The sequence below is a fragment of the Vipera berus genome, assembly GCF_964194415.1.
Source record: "Vipera berus genome assembly, chromosome: 4".
NCBI lineage: Eukaryota > Metazoa > Chordata > Lepidosauria > Squamata > Viperidae > Vipera > Vipera berus.
The window spans coordinates 40,541,391-40,562,000 of record NC_138206.1 but is presented as its reverse complement, the minus strand read 5'-3'; the positions used below and the strand labels follow the sequence as shown (position 1 = coordinate 40,562,000).

Below are 20,610 nucleotides of genomic sequence, written 5' to 3'. Positions count from 1 at the left end.
CACCGCACAAGCCTGAGCAAGAGATGGCTGGAGCTGCAGGGCTGTCAGGGCTCAGCGGAAGCACCAGGATCAGCACCAGGCTCCAGCTGGAGCTTGGCACTGATCCCGGCGCTTCTACTGAGCCCAGAAGAAGTGCCGATCAGCTGGAATGTTGCAGCATCTCCAGGGTCTTGTGATTTACATTCAGATGCTTGGCAACTGATTCATATTTATGACAGTCCCAGTGTCCCAGGGTCATGTTAAGTGACCAAAACCTGCTGCAACCACCCAGCAGGGGGGGGAATAAAAACCAAACCCCACCCCAACCCCACTGCCAACCATCAACAGAAATGTCACAACAATGAAAACCTTGGACAGGAGGAAGAGCGCCGCGGGGGGGGCAGGCAGGTGTCCTGCTCAACTGTGGCTTGGGGGGGGCACTTTTTTCAGTGCCATTGTAACTTCGAACAGTCACTAAGTGAACTGTTGTAAGTCGAGGACTCCCTGTACTTCATCACTTTTTTCCTTTTTTTTTTTTGGGTCATCAAGTTTTTGACACCTTGCTAGGTGATTGGTGGTACTCGGATGTTGCCATATCCTAAAAGTGGTACAATGGGTGAAAAGGTTGAAAAGCCCTGCTTTAAGGCAGTGGATAAAATATGTTCCAGGTGGCTTTTGTATGAGTAAGGAACATACTGTGTCATACTTTTTCCCCCATACAGAAAACTATTTTTAAGAAATTCAAATGACCATCCTCATTTTAATGATGAAGACAGACTTAAAATAATACAAAATGAAAGTAAAAAAATAATTTATATTAATGAGAAGTAATAGTATACCTTCTAGGGCTATTCCTTGAAGTGGCCGGGTTTGATTCATTGTATCATAACTTTGCCAGGTATATTTAGGTTTTGGGGATCCTTCTACAGAACTGCAAGTCAGGTTAATATTTTGACCATATTCTGGGTTTCCAATAATTTTGCACTCTGGACTGGATGGAGGCACTGGAAAAAGAGATGAGAAGAAAACAATAACCATGAGCAGGTTCAGTAACATAAGGAAGGAAGAATCAACACACACACACATACACTAATCCCATCCCCTGGTTTTTAAATTTTAAGCCTCCTAGTAATTCTAGTTTTTCAAATCCATTTATTAGAAATAATATTTTTTGTCAGAGAGATGCAATTTATCTTCCCTGCGTAGCTTGTTGATAGAGATTTATGCTTATATAATAATGGGGGAAATGCCACAGTTTGATGACAATGCCCGTGCTTCTAGAACATGTCTGAATTTCTTTCACCAGCACTTCCAGTTAAAAAGTGATTTAGCAAATGATGGGAACGTCTTCTTCTGAGACACTGTGTATTCTAGAAATCTTCAGAAAAGACACACTGGGTTCAGCTGCCTTCTTGATTATTTTATTCAAATAGCAAAGAGGCTAAAACAATCAAGTGTCATCAGTACTGATTCTCAAGTATTAGAATACAGTCTACACCCCTGCACTGTACAAAACTTGTACAATATAGACAACAGTGTGTGTCTATTATATTCCACACTGAATTATTGAAGAAAGTGTTTCAGACTAACTGCGGGCAGCGCTACCTGTTTATTGTACATGCTCTTGAATTAAGATATTGGGCTGGCAGAAATACAAAGGAATGAATGCCTTACCAAGGACCAAAAGGTCTACGTCGACACTTCTTGAAGGGAATGCATTTTTTATCTCGACTAAGCATTCATAGGTTCCATTGTCTTGCATGGTCACCTGATCAAGCGTAATTCCAACATCACCATTTTTAAAATTGTTAGAGAATCTTACACGACCTTCGTAAGGTGTTAAATATTCTTCAGTACCATCAAACTTCTTCCTAGCAAATTCTCCCTAGATAAGAAAGAAGGGTGCATGTTAGTGTAGCAGTGAGATTCCCACTGTTCTGCTAAAGCATAAACAAACACAGTGGGCACTTCTCTTACTACCCTCTAGGCTTTTTGCCCCCTCAACTTTTTTTTAAGTAATGATTATGGTGATATCCAACAAAATTTAAAAGTAAAATCAATTTATACTTCCCAGAAACTACAAGTAATTGTTAATGGAGATTTAACCAAACCATGCAAGATATGAAAAGGAACAAGGCAAGAGGGCCATTATTTCCTCTCTTACTTTAGTTCTTGAAATGTTGAATAGAGACATAAAACAAGAGGAGAGCGTCGTGGGCATAAAAATTAAAAAGAGATAAGCTCAGAGTTTTTGCAGATGGTTTGGGTATTGGTTCTGAAAGATCCTTAAAAGGGAACAGAATTATTAGTGGATTAATTAAAAGAATTTAGTGCATTGGCAAGTTTTAAGATTAGTAAACAGAAGGTGAAGATGTTAACAAAAGAACATCTCATCCTCTGCCATACCCTTCTCCTTTTGCCTTCAATCTTTCCCCACATTTGGGGTCTTTTCCAATGAGCCCTCTCTTCTCACTTGGCAGCCAAAATATTTGAGCTTCAGCTTCAATATCTATCTTTCCAAAGAATAGTCAGGGTTGATTTCCTTTTGGATGGAATGATTTGATCTTCCTGCAATCCAAGGGGGTCTCAAGAGTTTTCTCCAACGCCACAATTTTAAATTCTTCAGCACTCACCCTTCCTTATGGCCCAACTCCCACAGCCATACATTAATACTGGGAAAACCATAGCTTATTACTCTAGACCAGGGGTAGGCAACCTTGGCTCTTTTATGACTCGTGGTCTTCAACTCCCAGAATTCCGGAGCCAGCATGGCTCAGCTTGGAAACCTGTCCCTTTCCCCTCAGCATGGCTGGCTCAGGAATTCTGGGAGTTGAAGTCCACAAGTCATAAAAGAGCCAAGGGTTGCCTACCCCTGGCCTAGGCCGCTTTATGAATCGTGGACTTCAACTCCCAGAATTCCTGAGCCAGCCATGCTGAGGGGAAAGGGAGAGGTTTCCAAGCTGAGCCATGCTGGCTCAGGAATTGTGGGAGTTGAAGTCCACGAGTCATAAAAGAGCCGAGGTTGCCTACCCCTGCTCTAGACGTATACTTTTCAGGGATCAGGGATTCATGCCTACTGGTCACTTATTTCAATTAATTATCATGTACTCTACCTGAAATGAACCTGAACAGATTTTGGACAAGTCAACTACTGAAAAGAAGTAGTTGCCAGACCAGTGTTTAGCATGCACTTTAAAGAGGGTAACTCTGCAGACCTGAATCAACTGTATTGATTTCCAATTGTTGCTAAGCATTAACTGAGAACAGTCTTTGCTTTGTCAGCCTCTATGTAATATGGTACTAGGTTATCTAAAATATACTTCCACTTATAGGAACTTGCTTTAGTTATTAATAATGGTCAGAAAAGATTCTTAGATTTCTCAAAACACTTACTGTATTTTCTCACTCAGCCATCATACTTTCCCCACAAATGCATATGTATATATACAGAGAGGGCCTCCTCAGGGTGCCTCCGATCAAAGAATGTCGATTGGTGGCCCCCAGGGGGAGAGCGTTCTCTGTGGGCGCGCCAGACCTATGGAACCGCTTGCCGGTTGAGCTCCGGACGGCCCCCGACCTTCGCTCCTTCCGGCGCGACTTAAAAACATATCTATTCGAGCAGTCTGACCTGGTCTGATGGGTTAGGGTAGGGGTTTTAATATGTTTTAATACTGTTTTAAACTGGGCTAAATATTTAATCGTTTTTTTTTTAACTTTTGTATTCCGCTTTTTTATATTTATTGCCCTGTACACCGCCCTGAGTCCTTCGGGAGAAGGGCGGTATAAAAATATAATAAATAAATATCTTACTGTAATGTTGTTTCCCAAGGACCTTCCTTTCCAAGAGACAAATTCTATTGTCTCTGCAGAAGTAATTATGATGGGGCATGGTAGGCTGGCATTCTCTCCTTTGTTCGCTTGCACTGCCTTTGAAGATCCTGATACTGAAATAACATGAACAGCTGCTACCACTGGCAAAGATATACACAGAGAGAAACAGAAAGGTCAGATATACCTCTATTATCATGATTGGAAAAACTGCTTTATAAATTTTGTATTCCTGAACACCTTTCCTCCAAAGCATTAAGAAAACGGGAAAAATGAACAGAATCAAAGTCTTTGAAGGAAAACCAGCTTTTGAATAGACACTTTACTATTAAAATACCCATACCAAATTACCAACTAATTATGCATCTAATTAAATCTATTTATTTAGAAGATTTTAAACATAATTCTGGGAGGCTCCCAACAAAAACCAAAAGCAAATAAAGCAAAAAATTAAAAAACCCAGATGCCACAATAACCATCAATAGATACCATTACTTTACTTCATTGATTGAGTAAAAACTCGAAGTCTTGATGGCCTTTTGGAAGACTAAATGGCGGGGGCCTGCTGGATTGTCCAGGTGATGGCAGTTCCACAAGGTAGAGGCACCTCAGAAAAGGCAGGTTTCTAGGTCCTGCCATAGGCCAGCATTTCAGGAAAGGTACCTGAAGTGTTCTACCTTATCCAATCTGGTGGGATGGACAGATCGTATCAGGAAGAGGCAAAAACCCACAAATAACATTATCCCATGAAAGACAGCAACTTGAATTACACCTGGAAGAAAATTGGAAACCTGTGTAGCCCTTGTAATATTTATTTATTTATTTATTTTATTTATTTTAATTCCATTTATATCCCGCCCTTCTCCGAAGACTCAGGGCGGCTTACAAACATAGCAGTAGCCTTCATTCTATGTATCTGCCTGCTTATTAGGGCTTTCACACACACCCCAAGCGGCATTATTACAAAGTCAGCTTAATTGCCCCCAAACAATCTGGGTCCTCATTTTACCTACCTCGGAAGGATGGAAGGCTGAGTCGACCTATAATATAATGTAATGTGGGACAATCTGGGAACATATCAGCCTTCCCAGGTGGCTCAGACAGGAAACAGACCAGATGAGCTAATTCTGTTTATTGTAACACTACATTAACGGAATCTTGCAAGTCTCTTTTAACTTCCTGATAACTTAGGAAGGATAATTCCTGAGCTTCTTTATGCTACTACAGCCTTTCTAGTACATCTGATGTTTCCAAGGCAGTATCTCTCCCCCACCCCCATCTCCCAAGATCATTCCCACATTCCATTACAGAGCGCTGTGTGCTACAAGCAGCACTGTATTCTGAGCTAGGTGATCTTCAAGGGAACACCCATGTAGAGTGCATTGCAATAAACGAAATAGGACCTGATCAAGGTGTGACTGGTTGTGAGCAAGGCAAGAAAAGGTACAATTGGCACACAAGATGAATCTGTGGAGAGCTCCCCTTAGCCACAAGTGTTACTTTACTCTTCAAGCAGGAGTTGTCATCTAGGAAGACTCCCTAATCGTTCACCATCTCAGTCCAGGACAGTGAAATCTCATCCAGAATCAAAGATGACACATATCCAGATGCTGGGGGACCAAATTCCTAAAACCACTCCATCTTGCCCAGGTTGAATTGAAGTCATCCAGAGCCTAAGCAGCCTCCATCAACTATCTGGCTTGGAGTGGGCATGTACTGCATTTCTGTCTATTATTAGTCTACAGATGATATTGTACTGCATGCCATTGAATGATATCACCTAGTGGTTTCATGTAGATCAGTATATCCACCCCCTTGGCCATTTCCAGAAGTATTAACTTTAAATCCCAAAATTCCACAGCCAGCATAGTTATTGTTGAGAATTCTGGGCATTGAGATCCATACACTTGGAATTTGCCAATGTTGGGAAACACTAGTGTACATGTTAAAGAGAAGAGATGAAAGACTGACCTCTGATATAAACCCTGTTTAGGGCCTAGGATTCAACCTCCTCCCCACCACAACACCAGCTGGGACTGGCCACAGGAGAGGAGGAGAACCACCACAATACAGTGCCTTTGTATTGATATCTGAAGCAGGTCCAGAAGAATACCATGATCGATAGAATCACTGGGAGACCCAGAAGACCCAGGACAGTTGCGCCATTCCCTGTCTTGAGCTCTCCAAAGATCATCTTCAAGCATGACTAATTATTTCAATACTGTATGCCAATTTGAACCCACATTTGGGATAATCTGTTTAATCCAAGGCCACTGAAGCTGAGTAGCAACCACTTTTTCAATATCCTTATCACAAAGGAGAGGTTGAAGAAGGAGAGGTTGAAGACAGAACAAAAGTTGTCTAACGCAGCTAGATTGAAGGATAGTTTCTTCGGAAGAGAAGAGTACTGCTTCCTTCAAGGCAAGTAGTACAATTCCCCCACCCCTAAGAGAGCCACATGCCACCTCCTGGAAAGCCTTAGCTAACCAAAAGGTCATTGGTCCAAAACATAGATGGCAAAGCTCAAATCCACAATGACTTTGCCCATTTCCTCAGGATCAAGCAATTCAAACTACTTCCAGATAATAAGAAGAAATATGTCTTAGTCACTTCCAAAGGATCTGACCAGTCAGAATCCAACTCTGGTAGATTCTAAGAATATTCCTTATACCTAGTGGTGGATTCAGCCAGTTAGCACCAGTTCGGCAAAACCAGTAGCTAATTTTTTGTTGCCCAGGCCCAGAAGCAGCATCCAAGAGAGAACCAGTTGTTCACATATTTGAATCCCACCACTGCTTATAACAGCCCTACAGAGCTTATTAGACATAGTTATTCAATTCTTTATATGTTATCTTTTCTTCAAGATTTTACCTCACTAATCTAGCAAATGCTTTGCATGTAGAAAATCCCATGTTCAACCTCAATAGGTGGACTAATTCATTTTGTGTGAAAGTTTTTTTAGATGGCAACAAAATCTTAGTACAATCAAGAAGGGATATTAACAATATATTTGAACCATTATTTATTATTAATTTATTTATTAATTCGGTTTATATACCGCCCTACTCCCAAAGGACTCAGGGCGGTTTACAAGGCAAAATTTAAAAACAATACAGTACATTAACAATGGAACAAGCCAAAAATAAATCAGAAAAAAAGAGAATAAAAAACCTGGATTAAACAGTAACTCTTATTTCATAAGTGTAACTGATAACTGATATTATGAATAAATTCAAAATATTCTAAACAAACCTTACCTGACAGAAGACCTCATTTAGAATAAAAAGGTTCTTTTCAAAAATAAAAAAGGAAAAAGATTTGTCTTCAAGAGATACAGTGAGGGAAAAAATTATTTGATCCCCTGTTGATTTTGTACATTTGCCCACTGACAAGGAAATGATCAATCTGTAATTTTAATGCAGGTAATGAGCTGAGATTAGGAGCACTCTCTTAAAGGGAGTGCTCCTAATCTCAGCCTGTTACCTGTATAAAAGACACCTGTCCACAGAAGCAATCGATCAATCAGATTTCAAACTCTCCACCATGGCCAAGACCAAAGAGCTGCCTAAGGATGTCAGGGACACGATTGTAGACCTACACAAGGCTGGAATGGGCTACAAGACCATCAGCAAGCAGGTTCGTGCGATTATTCGCAAATGGAAGAAAATAACTGTCAATCTTGCTCGGTCTGGGGCTCTATGCAAGATCTCATCTCATGGAGCTTCAATGATCATGTGAATGGTGAGGAATCAGCCCAGAACTACATGGGAGGATCTTGTCAATGATCTCAAGGCAGCTGGGACCATAGTCATCAAGAAAACAATTGGTAACACACTATGCTGTGAAGGAATGAAATCCTGCAGCTCCTTTAAGGTCCCCCTGCTCAAGAAAGCACATATACAGGCCCGTGTGAAGTTTACCAATGAACATCTGAATGATTCAGAGAACTGGGTGAAAGTGTTGTGGTCAGATGAGGCCAAAATCAAGCTCTTTGGCATTAACTCAACTTGCTGTGTTTGGAGGAGGAGGAGGAATATTGCTTATGACCCCAAGAACACTGTCAAACATGGAAGTGGAAACATTATGCTTTGGGGGTGTTTTTCTACTAAGGCACAGGTCAGCAACCTGCGGCTCCTGACCTCACTGGGCGAAACAGAGGAGGAGGGGAGCCCTAGGAAGGTGCAGCAGATGGAAAAAGGGCCGGACAGCCCTGCTGCGAAAGAGTGGGGTGGAAAGAGAGTTGGGCAAGATGGCAGCAGTGTGTTCGGAGGAGAGGAGCCCAAGGAAGTTGCAGCAGACGGAAAAAGGGCCGGATGGCCCTGCTGCAAAAGAGTGGGGTGGAAAGAGAGTCAGGCGAGATGGCAGTGGTGTGTTTGGAGGAGGGGAGCCCAAGGAAGTTGCAGCAGACTGAAAAAGGGCTGGACGGCCCTGCTGAGAAAGAGTGGGGTGGAAAGAGAGTCGGGCAAGACGGCAGCGGTGTGTTCGGAGGAGGGGAGCCCAAGGAAGTTGCAGCAGACTGAAAAAGGGCTGGATGGCTCTGCTGAGAAAGAGTGGGGTGGAAAGAGAGTCGGGCAAGACGGCAGCAGTGTGTTCGGAGGAGGGGAGCCCAAGGAAGTTGCAGCACATGGGAAAAGGGCCGGATGGCCCTGCTGCAAAAGAGTGGGGTGGAAAGAGAGTCAGGCGAGATGGCAGTGGTGTGTTTGGAGGAGGGGAGCCCAAGGAAGTTGCAGCAGACTGAAAAAGGGATGGACGGCCCTGCTGAGAAAGAGTGGGGTGGAAAGAGAGTCGGGCAAGACGGCAGTGGTGTGTTCGGAGGAGGGGAGCCCAAGGAAGTTGCAGCAGACGGAAAAAGGGCTGGATGGCTCTGCTGAGAAAGAGTGGGGTGGAAAGAGAGTCGGGCAAGATGGCAGCAGTGTGTTCGGAGGAGGGGAGCCCAAGGAAGTTGCAGCACATGGGAAAAGGGCCGGATGGCCCTGCTGCAAAAGAGTGGGGTGGAAAGAGAGTCAGGCGAGATGGCAGTGGTGTGTTTGGAGGAGGGGAGGCCAAGGAAGTTGCAGCAGACTGAAAAAGGGCTGGACGGCCCTGCTGAGAAAGAGTGGGGTGGAAAGAGAGTCGGGCAAGACGGCAGCGGTGTGTTCGGAGGAGGGGAGCCCAAGGAAGTTGCAGCAGACAGAAAAAGGGCCGGATGGCCCTGCTGCGAAAGAGTGGGGGGGAGGGAGTTGGGCGAGACGGCAGCAGCCCTTTTTCCACCTGCTGCGCCTTCCTCAGGCTCCCCTCCTCCAAAAATGCTGCTGCTGTCTCGCATGCCTTTCATTATTTTTTATGATGATGAGGGAATTGCAGGAAAAAGAGAGGGCCGGCGAGCTCGAGGTTTGCAGGAGGGAAGAGCCACGTGATTGGAGGGCCGGAGAAAAGCCGAGCAGGCAAACTTAAACAATGAAAGCAGAGTCCACCTTTGCTCGCCCTTTCTCTTTGCCGCTTAAGCCCTGCGGTGTCCGCGCCTGAAACGCGATGGTGAGCAGCCCGCACTTCATTTCCTCTCCTTTGCCTCAGAAAACCCAGAAAGAGAGAGGGGGGAGGAGAAGGCAAATGCAAGTGCCTCTCTGTCTCTGTCTCTCTCTCTCTGAGAGCGATCACAAGCTTGCTGCCTGCCCAAGCTCTCAGCCCCCCTTCCTGGACACCATCCCTAGAAGCCAGTCCAGGCCGGGGGCTACCCAAAAAGACTGAAATATTGGCATCGAGATCTGCAAGCAGGGCGCCAGCAGGAGAGAAGTCAGGTGGGTGTTGCAGTCTGGAAAGAGAATTTGCTGTTTTCCTCCTGGGAAGGCAGAAGGGGGGGAAACAGGCAAAAGAGGGGAGTTTTCCCAGCCAGCCAGCTCCCCATTCCTGATTTTATGCCACATTAAAAAAAAATCCCAAGCCTGGTACCACGCAGGGTTTGCACCTTGGCACTCTCACATTTCCCTCGTTTGCCGCCCTTGCAATTGCACCAAAGCTTTGCAACGGCGCTCAGAATAGTGGGGAAGGGGGAACGTTCCGGGGCTCAGGGAGGGAGGGAGAGGAGAGCTTAATAGGGGCGCGGGGTGCTCAGCCACCCTTCTGGCTTCTGCGCCAGGGCTGCTACCCTCTTCGCAGTGGTGGTGGCAGCAGTGGCGGCATCACCTTCCATGCCGGTCCCATTGCAAGCTAGGCATGCCCCTGCACGCTCACAGGAAGGACAGGAAAAAGGGGATGGGCTGTGCTGGTGTTGGGGGAGAGGAATAAGGGATGCATGGGGGCGGGGTGTGTGGGAGGAAGAGTCGGAATCCAATGTGTTCAAATCTGGGTGGGCTCCCAGCAAACACGCACCAAAGAAGTGATGGGAGAAGGAAGAGAGGAAGAAAAACAGGGGGTGGGGGGGAAGTGCCCCGTTTCTTCTTCTTCTGGCACAAACTCTGTGCTCAAGCTGGAATGGGGAGGGAGGGAGCTGAAGGTTCGAGCTGCCAAACATCAGCTTCGAAACCTTAATGACTTTGAGAGGATTTGCAAAGAGGAGTGGGACAAAATCCCTCCTGAGATGTGGCCAACTACAAGAAATGTCTGACCTCTGTGATTGCCAACAAGGGTTTTGCCACCAAGTCATGTTTTGTGAAGGGGTCAAATACTTATTTCATTGATTAAAATGCAAATCAATTTATAACTTTTTTGAAATGCGTTTTTCTGGATTTTTTTGTTGCTATTCTGTCTCTCACTGTTAAAATAAACCTACCATTACAATTATCTAGTGATCATTTCTTTGTCAGTGGGAAAATGTACAAAATCAGCAGGGATCAAATATTTTTTTTCCTTCGCTGTGTGTATATATATATATATATATATATATATATATATATATATATATATATATATATATATGTATGTATATATATATATATATATATATATATATATATATATATATATATATATATATATGGATCTTTGGTTATTCGGGGTTTTTCCCGCGTAGAACTAAAGGTGTAGGCGCAACGTTTCGACGGAATCTACGCGGGGAAAAACCCGAATAACCAAAGATCCACATACAAACACCCGCGAAAACCTCAGAAAACACACACGCACACACACACACACACACACACACACACACACACACACACACACACATATATATATATATATATATATATATATATATATATATATATATATATATATATATATTCTTCCTTGATTTTTACTAAACTTTTATTACATCCATAGGGACTTCATCTGCTCCATTATTTTTTCTTATTGAAACTCCTTGCAATAGTACTTTTAGTGTCCTCTTTTATAAGAACTTCCATCCATCTTAAGTTTCCTTTTTGTGTTAACTTCTCTTGTCATAAAATCTACATATTACTAAAATTCTCATGATTGCAATCTTTAATTGGGAGAAACAGCGCCTCCTAGGGCAACAATTTTTGAACCAACGTACTTTAAATTTGCTAATTTACAGTATTTATCCAAAATCTAGACTGGGATTGAAATTTGGCAAATTTGTGGTCAGATGAGTGCTGCTGTACCATTGCCCAGAGGGTTAGCGGACCTGTCTTATCCTTCCAGAGGCCAGATAAACCAGCTATTCCTACTCTAAACCCCTGGTTAAATAGGTCCAACCATCAACTATTGTAAAGCAATCAGCCATGTTCAAACCAGCAGGAAGTTGGAAGCTGTTCCCCCTGTTTTTCTCTTTTTGGGGATAAAATAATTTTTTCCCTCACAGTATGTTCAAAGGATTGTGTTAATTTGTAAGACTGTGGGATTTGGAATATAGAAATTCAGAATGATATACAGAGATTATTATAGTTTCAAACTGAACAAGGGGAAAATTCCTTATTGAAATTCAGGGCATTCAGGGAGATATTTTGATTCTTGGAGATATGGATTTTTTCCCCCTCCATTCTCCATTATTTCTCTTTCTCTATTTTCAGGGCTGCAGGGGAAGCACAAATTAGGTTTATATGAAAATATTTTTTTAAAAAATCCAGTTTGTAGCTTTCTCTCCCACAAACATTGAGACATAAATATCCTTAAAAGAAAGAATATACCTCTGGCTTGAAGTAGAGACTGAATGGTCTGTTATTAATGCTAGAAGATACTAAATTCAATTGCCACTTGAATTAAAAGCTTCTTCCAAACCAATTTAACTTGGAACGTTTCCTTATTCACAGTACTGAATTCCAATGAAGTATTTATGAGAGGATGACATCCCCAAGATCAGATGTTTTTTTCTGCAACATGCTATAAGACTTTTAAAGAAATTCTTATAAAACAATTTTTGTTTCTTTCTCTTTATGATGTTGTTATCAAATATATGTAATATCTTATTTCAATGCAGTGGTGTTTATAGTGTTGACTAGAGATTATTAACATTCTAATGTTTAGATAACTCAAACTTTTAAACGTGGGGGAGGGGGAGGGAAGGTATTGTACAGTGTTAACTGTGATTTATAAAATTAATGTTAATAAGCATAAGATTATTTAGGTTTTATATCCAAAGCTGAATACTATATATAACATTAAGGTGCTGGTACTTACCTTTAAAGCCCTACATGGCTTAGGCCCGGGATATTTGCAGGACCGTCTGCTACCGGGGACGACTTCCCATCGCCCAGTGCGCTCACACAGAGAGGGCCTCCTCAGGGTGCCGTCGGCCAGACAATGTCGGCTGGTGACCCCCAGGGGGAGGGCCTTCTCTGTGGGAGCGCCAGCCCTTTGGAACCAACTCCCCCTTGAGCTTCGGATGGCCCTGGACCTCCGGTCCTTTCGCCGTGACCTCAAAACTTTTTTCTTCCATCAGGCTGACCTGGATTGATGATGGGTTTTTAAATATGTTTTAATTTTTAATTTTTTAACTGTGTAGTTAATTTATTTTGGGGCTGTTATTTAATTCTTTTTAATTTTTGTATTGTTGTTTTTTATTGTTGTTAGCCACCTGAGTCCTTCGGGAGATAGGATGGCATATAAGTCCCAAAAAATAAATAAATTAATTAACAAGAAGGTGCAAATTACATTAAAATATTTGCTGTTCGATAAAGGTCTTTGTCCTAAGCTGATTACTTAATGCAGAAGTCTCCATGTTATTATTATTTTTGCATAGATGAAGCAAAATAGGCATCAACAACTGAAAATAAACGAGGAGGAGCGGGCTATTTGGTTTCTAATTTCCCCCTTTTTGTGCTTCTGGGTCAACAAATGTGGGTCAACAGGAGTGCAGGGAGGTTGGGGGAAGGAGGATACAGCTCAGTAAAACCACAGGGCTACCACACTGAGTTTGCTTGTGGGAAGTCAGCAGGGAAGATTGCAAATGGTGATCATGTGATCATGGGGAGCTGCAACCATGATAGTGAGCCAGTTGCCAAACTCTTGAGTCACAGTCACATGACCGCAGGGGTGTTGCAATTGTTGATAATTTGAGGAATGGATGGAAGTATCAAACATTCAACACTGTCACAACTTTCAATGATCACTGAACAAATGGACGGTAAGTAAGGGCTTCCTGTATATTTAGTAAGAAAATTGTGGATTCATTTCAAATTTAATTTCCAAATTATTCTTCATTGCACTCAGTGCTTTTTTTTTGTAAAAGAAAAAGGTGCCAGAACTCACACATGTCATACAACCCGCCTTGCCTACCCTACAAGGTTCTATCCAAAAAAGGTGCCGGAACTCCATTCTGAGCATTCTATGACAAAAAAAGCCCTGATTGCACTAAATATAAAGGTGCTGGGTTTTTTTTACATGTCCACCACATGTGGTAAAATGTTACTTCTCTTTCATGGCAACATTTATTACCACTTATTGCAACCAACAGAAGAGAATATTTGTAGTACAGTGTTGAACTATGGAGTTCTTGGTGGTCTCCACACTTAGAGGCTATTATAATAATGGGTCACTATCTTTGGTGATGTTTAATGGCTGTTTTAACTGAATAATTTTTGTTCTAAAAATATTCAATTGGGTGTAATAGATTGGTTTCTGATATCTATATATCAAAAGTACCAACATAGATATCACAAACCAATCTATTACACCCAGTTAAAGGGTTATCATTTTTAGTAATGTTTAATATTTTTTATTTTTTTTGCAATGTTTAATTTTTAATTGAGATTAGATTTTGATTATTATAGGGAGGCACTGGGGGAATAGATTTTAAATAGAAGTGGGTATATATCAGTGGTGGGATTCAGCCAGTTCGCACCACTTCAGCAGAACCGGTAACTATTTTTTTATTGCCCAGGCCCAGAATGGACTTCCAGAAGTGGCATCCACACAGAGAAGCGGTTGTTCACATATTTGAATCCCACCACTGGTATATATATTTATTTATAAAAATTATTTGATTGTATTTCAAGAGATTGTGGTAAGTTATTAATGTTGACTAAGTCATCATTGCTCCTTCCATTAATCAAATGCTTGTTTGATTACATACAAATGTCAACACTGGTGTGATGAACAAGAGGAGCCCATGCAGTTTTGAGAACATTTCTAATGTCTTCCTCATACATTTATTCTTATGATTTTTGCTACTGCCACACCTCACAATAGGAAAAAAAAATGTGTATTTATTTTCAAGTTCTTCCCAGTTGTCACAATTTTAAACAGCTTATAAGTTCAGACTTGTGGCTCTTAACAGCTCTAGTCAAAAAGCCCTGGGCAGCTATCACATTCTTACTTTCTTAATGAAAGTGGCAAGAATAAATATTGAAATAAATAATAGGAATAGTGGGAGGATTATGGAAAAAAGAATTATGAGGTGACAGTAAAATTCCATGAATTCCATGAAATTTCATCATTGGAAATATCATTGATGTACAGTGATCTGTCCATAAAGTACTATATCCATGATACAGAATAAAAGATGAAACAGAGGGGAAAAATGGTCCCAAAAACCTGATTTCATGAGTAATTTTTTTTTCTGTATTCACTCAGTGCAATAAAACGTGTTCTGACTCACAAAGGAAGTGATCAAAGTCCTCTGTTAGTTATGTCTTTATTGGCCCCACTCCTTACAATGCATAATGCAGTTACATATTTTACAATGCTGGTTTCACCCACTTTACCTTTATAAAATTTCCTGACAACTAGAGTAATCAGGTAATGGAAATATTAAATTTAAGGAGATTTAAAAATCCTCAGATAGTCCCATAAAGCTTGGGGGTATTCTGTATTGACCACTTTGCAGAACCCTGGTCTACATAGATTGCAATGTACCCTATACATTGTAGCAAATTTCCTAATGTTTTGAGGTATCTGGGTAATTTTCTACACAGTCATTAGATCTGAATTCAATGCCAGCAGACAGGCTTTTACATGCCTAGTAAACTTGTGATCAGTGGGAAGCCAACAAGGTTTTCTTTTGTGTTGTGTATATCACAATTGTCTGAGATAAGTCAATTTTCTGGAGAAACATTATATAGCTGTTTTCAGATCATAAAGCTCATGTTCAGAGAGAATGGAAGACAGCCTAACCCTTTGGAGGAAGTGGAGAAAAAAATCATATTTGCATAAGGGGAGGGGAAGGAATATTGGAAGGTGACAGTCATATACTTGCTAAACCATTTGAAAATTTACTTTGTCACCAAATTAATCTGAGAGTCCCTTAAACTTCTCACATCTCCAAAGGTTTAATCAAATAAAAGTTATGGGGCTTTAAGATTAAGAATATTCATATTCTAAGATGCCTCTATTGTCTCCTGAGAATCTTATATTTTCTTTTTTTTCCTCTTCCCCAAAGCTTCACAAATGGAAGCTGCAAGTTAAAAGTTTGCACAAATACGGGGACTACCCCCCCCCCCAATTGAACAAGTAAGGACTGATTTTTTAGTCTGGATACGTTTACAAAATTTATAATTTAGGCCAATTATTCTATTTGATACAAATTTAAAAGAGCTTGTAATCTGTGGGACTCTCTGTTCTCTGGGAACCAGCCAAGCACATTTCTTGCTCTATCACTAGACTTGGTCCTACAGTATGTCATACAAAGTTATGGTTTGTTTAAATACAGTTTACTAAACATTTGGATGGGTTCACAGCATTCGCTAAACCACAGTTTATATGCCATATAACGGCTTGATTCACATATGATACTGAGTCAAAGCTAAGTAAGCTGCATACGGCATATGTGAATTTAACAATAGTAAATTCAATCTAGGTTCAGTACGTGTACACACACACACACACACACTCATTGAACCAGTAAGGACTGAGACAACCAAAGCAGTACCAAACAAGAGAAGATGCAGGAGGCCAAACTCTTGATTCCTCCAGAAAAAGAAGCTGTTATACTGTATATCAGAGACTCTAACTGCCAGTTGACCCATTATGATCTACTATGATTATTTGTTTATTTATTTTCTGAAATGTTACAGATTAGATATTATATTATCAGATTTTTAAGTGGAAACTATAAAATGTTAGAAAAGAAAATAATATACAATTCACAGCCAGCATACATAGCATTTTATATTTTTCACATATAATATTCTGGATCATCTGTAACACATCATACAGGAAATATATATTTGAAGCCAAAGTACTCAAATATGCAAGCACTTCTGGTTGTATAATTTAACTTTCCCAAAGACAAATATCTACTTCATCATCAGTGAAATCATTCTTCCTCTATCCTTCACAAAACTTGGCAGCTACTACAAATTTCAACATCAGGAGGAAAAGAGTCATCTGAATGATACATAGACCATCTTTGAACCCCTGACCTTGGACTTGACATTAACTTCTGACCTTGGACTTAATATTAAATTGCAGAATTGAGAGAGAAATCATTCCATGTGATACTTGAAACTTCTTTTCATCTGGAACCTGGGACTTAACAAATTTTAAACCCTTACTAAGAAAAGGTATAAAGTTTATATGCTGAATATCTCTTCTGGCTACACTGTTTTTTTTCCTTACTGAAAGTAATTGATATTTATCTTATCCCCAAGTTGGATGTTTACCTTGGACAAAACCAATATAAGTATTTCTGTAATCAAACATTCATTGGAAGATTTCTAAAATGAGACACAAATGATTGTCAACTCTGTAAAAGTTATAATTATAACTTATTATTATAATTATTATAATTCAATACATGGTCAAATACACATTAGCTTTTATTGATCATGTTTCATACTGTATGTTTATATTTTGCAATTAGTTGCTCCATGTCAAGTTGTGTGAGGTTCCTATACATATACAGGCAATACGAGTGCAGGACTTTGCATTTAAATATAATGAAATAATGTAATTTATTTATTTATTTATTTATTTATTTTAATTCCATTTATATCCCGCAGCAGGTAGAGTACAGTTTTCACTGAGTCCCCTAAATATGTAAATATAAGTAGCTGATCGTATATAAAGTATTCAACACAGCCAAGATACAACTCAAGAAATAATCATACTAACTAGGAACCAAATTGTTACAGTTTAAAATTTGCTGAGATTTTTTGGCCAATGTGATTTGGTTGTAAAATAGCATTTCAAGCTGTTATTTCTGTTTAAAGAAAAAGTATAAAGATACAGCAGTACCTATAGTCCCCTAAAACAGAAACATCTGCAACCTTAACCTAGCAAACAGTTCCCCTGCATATACGTATTTGTATCACATGGGCATTTTCCATATTATAGTCTCCAAATATTACCCAATCATCTATATAGGGCAGTTTTAAAAAGCAAACACATCTCTAATGGTCTCTTTGTACAGTTGTCATGTGTAATGTGTTTCCCACATTCTTTAGTTTGGACGGTAATGTTTGTAGTTTGATTAGGTAATATTAGACCAATCTATGAAAGTTACAGTTCTCCCTCTTTATATCTCCGTAAAATGAATATGTGTCCCTGCACAACTAGCCATTGGCAAAGACCCATTTTTAAAAAGACTTGGGAGGCTACTGAGGACAGAGTGGGCACTTGTATTGAAACTTCTTAAAAATAAATAGTTCCTACAGACGCCAGCAGCATGTCTAACTACTATAAATACAACAGTAATGATGTAATATCACTTCGTAATATTTATATTACAAATAATGCTGTACCTTTGTAATAAGTACACCTGCCTGAACAAAATGGGGTGAAAGGATATAATCTTTGGAATTTGCACTAGAAAAATGCTACTAGTCCGTGATGCCTGGATGGTACTAGAAAATGCTAAGCACATTGATTTGTGCTTTAAATTGTAAGCCGCCCTGAGTCTTCGGAGAAGGGCGGGATATAAATGGGATTAAAATAAAAAATAAAATAAAATAAAAGTCTAGTGACAAAAAAACTACTGCCCTTTTCACCTTGCACAAAGTCCATAAAACATTAGGCGTATATTGCCTGGGCTGAAAAGATCATACCTTGAGAAAGGAAGGAAGAGTATTCTGCATGCTTTAAGGACCTCCTTTTTGTCCTCATCCTTTAATTGGAAGACATAGCCTTAAAATGAAATATTGCTCAGCTTTTTGAGTATCTGCGTGCTATATTTTACAAGCTTTTCACCACGACACAACTTCCTTAATAAATGCTAACCACAAGTTAACAAGCTCCACTCTGTAATCTTTATTAGCTGATTAGTCCCCTTCAGGCCTCAAGGACTGCTGTTTGAAATTGACAAGAATTTAATTAATTGCAAACTAGCTCTAGTCTAGTATATTCCTAGGATTGATAAACCAATCTATCCCATGCTGGAAAAAGTAATTTCATATATATATATATATATATATATATATATATATATATATATATATATATATATATATATATATGTGGATCCTTGGTTTTTCGGGTTTTTCCCCGCGTAGAACTAAAGGTGTAGGCGCAACGTTTCGACGGAATCCCATCCGTCATCATCAGGCTTTAGCTTCCTTCTTCTGGGAGAAGCATGTGGCTGTTTGTTCCTCTTTTTTAAACTGCCAGAGGGGGTGTGTTCTGTGGAGGTGTGCTCTGATTGGGTAGGGGACCAAGTGTGTTCTGATTGGGTGGGAGTGTGTTTTGAATGATGACGGATGGGATTCCGTCGAAACGTTGCGCCTACACCTTTAGTTCTACGCGGGGAAAAACCCGAAAAACCAAGGATCCACATACAGGCACCCGCGAAAACCTCAGAAAACATATATATATATATATATATATATATATATATATATATATATATATATATATATATATATATATATATATATATATATATATATATATATATATATATATATATATATATATATATATATATGCAAATTATTCAAATTGCTAATAAAGAATTTGGGAGGCTAAGATGATCATTTCGAACTCTTTTATGTTCTCATCAAAAAGCCTTGACAAATTATATATATATATATATATATATATATATATATATATATATATATATATATATATATATATATATATATATATATATATATATATATATATATATATATATATAGGCCTAAGTCTGATTGATTGATTGATTTAATTTATTTGTTGGTTTGCAGTTTTTCAATGTAATTTTTGTCACAGATGCAAAGGAAATTAAACAGCATGTCTGCCTTTCCCCCTATTTGTCCCCCTTTCCAATTCTCCATGTCATCCTTTTCAGATATCCGGTAATCCTATGCCTGATGCATGTTAGGTCAATATTCAGTTCTCAAACACCCTGAACCACAAACTTCCTTCTCAAATTAATGATCTAAGTCTATGCATATTATATTCATTCGGATTAGCCCAAAGTTAATTGCTTCAGATCTCAAGACTTTGTAGGGGAAAGTGGAAGTGAAGAACACACAGGGTGTACAATTAGTGTGAGTTCTTTAATACTCATCCCACTCAGTAGTAGCTCCATCTAGGTGACACCTAAAAATTAAGCTCCTAGAAAATACAGCCTCCAGCATTAAAAAGATTACACCACAGTTAAATTAATAATATTAAGTTAGATGGACTTGTGCTCTGCTTGATTATAAATCAGAAATGAGATATTTCTCATTTTACCCAAACCACAGTTTGGAACCCATTTTACCATAAGGATCACATTTTCTCAGAAAAAGCAGTACAGTACTAGTTATATTGATTATGAGAGGAAAGTAAACAAAATTACACAGAGACAATATTATGATTAGGAATATGTATTTTCTAATAGTGAAGCCTCACATACTCATTAGGGTAAGCCAAGCTACACTCAACAGGGCTACAATGAAAATTCATTTAAAAATATCTCTTTTTCTAATTTTAGAGTAACACTAGATACTCCAAAAGCCCTATTCCATGCCATATTTGGGAAAAAAGCAATAGGTGAGGGTAGAAAAACAACAAGTTTGCAACAGGAAACTAATGGACATTTACCCTGGGCTCAAACTATATAACAGTAATACACACTTACATATGAAGCTTTTAGTGTACACTGTTCCTATTTTATTCACATTTATATTAGAGTTTTTCATTTGTAGCCTTCCTATTTTTAGCTCCTTACTTCTAATGATACATTTCCTGTTCACAGAGAGGCATTTACCTGGAAGAACAACAAACCAGTAAAAACCAGACATTTATCATACTGTAAAGCTTCAGATTTCTACTATAGAAAATGCATGAGTATTTACTGACAAAATAATTCTTCTGCCTGACCCTCTCCTATAAGTGTACTAAAAGGTAGCAAAGTAGCATGACTCACTCACCTGCACTGATAATAAGGAGGGGACCCCCCTTGTTTCCTTTCATAGTGGCCCCTCTGTTTTCCCCAGCCTTGTCTTAAAATTGTCAAGAATGCAGGTGTTAATGAAAGTGCTAGCCAAGGCTGAAAGTAAGTCGAAAGTAACTGCCTCCTAC

General features: G+C 39.6%; 1 protein-coding gene across 1 annotated transcript in view; it reads right to left on the bottom strand.

The window, feature by feature from the left end:
* Window positions 1–20,610, bottom strand: part of GPA33 (glycoprotein A33) — a 34,149-nt gene extending 13,539 nt beyond the window's left edge. Inside the window, exons 1-4 of the mRNA XM_081326554.1 lie at window positions 20,460–20,610; window positions 3,790–3,950; window positions 1,654–1,864; window positions 819–983 (exon numbers count right to left, since the gene is read on the bottom strand). Of these exons, the coding sequence (XP_081182680.1) occupies window positions 819–983; window positions 1,654–1,864; window positions 3,790–3,950; window positions 20,460–20,502 (580 nt within the window). The 5' untranslated portion in view covers window positions 20,503–20,610. The remainder of the gene's footprint in view (window positions 1–818; window positions 984–1,653; window positions 1,865–3,789; window positions 3,951–20,459) is intronic.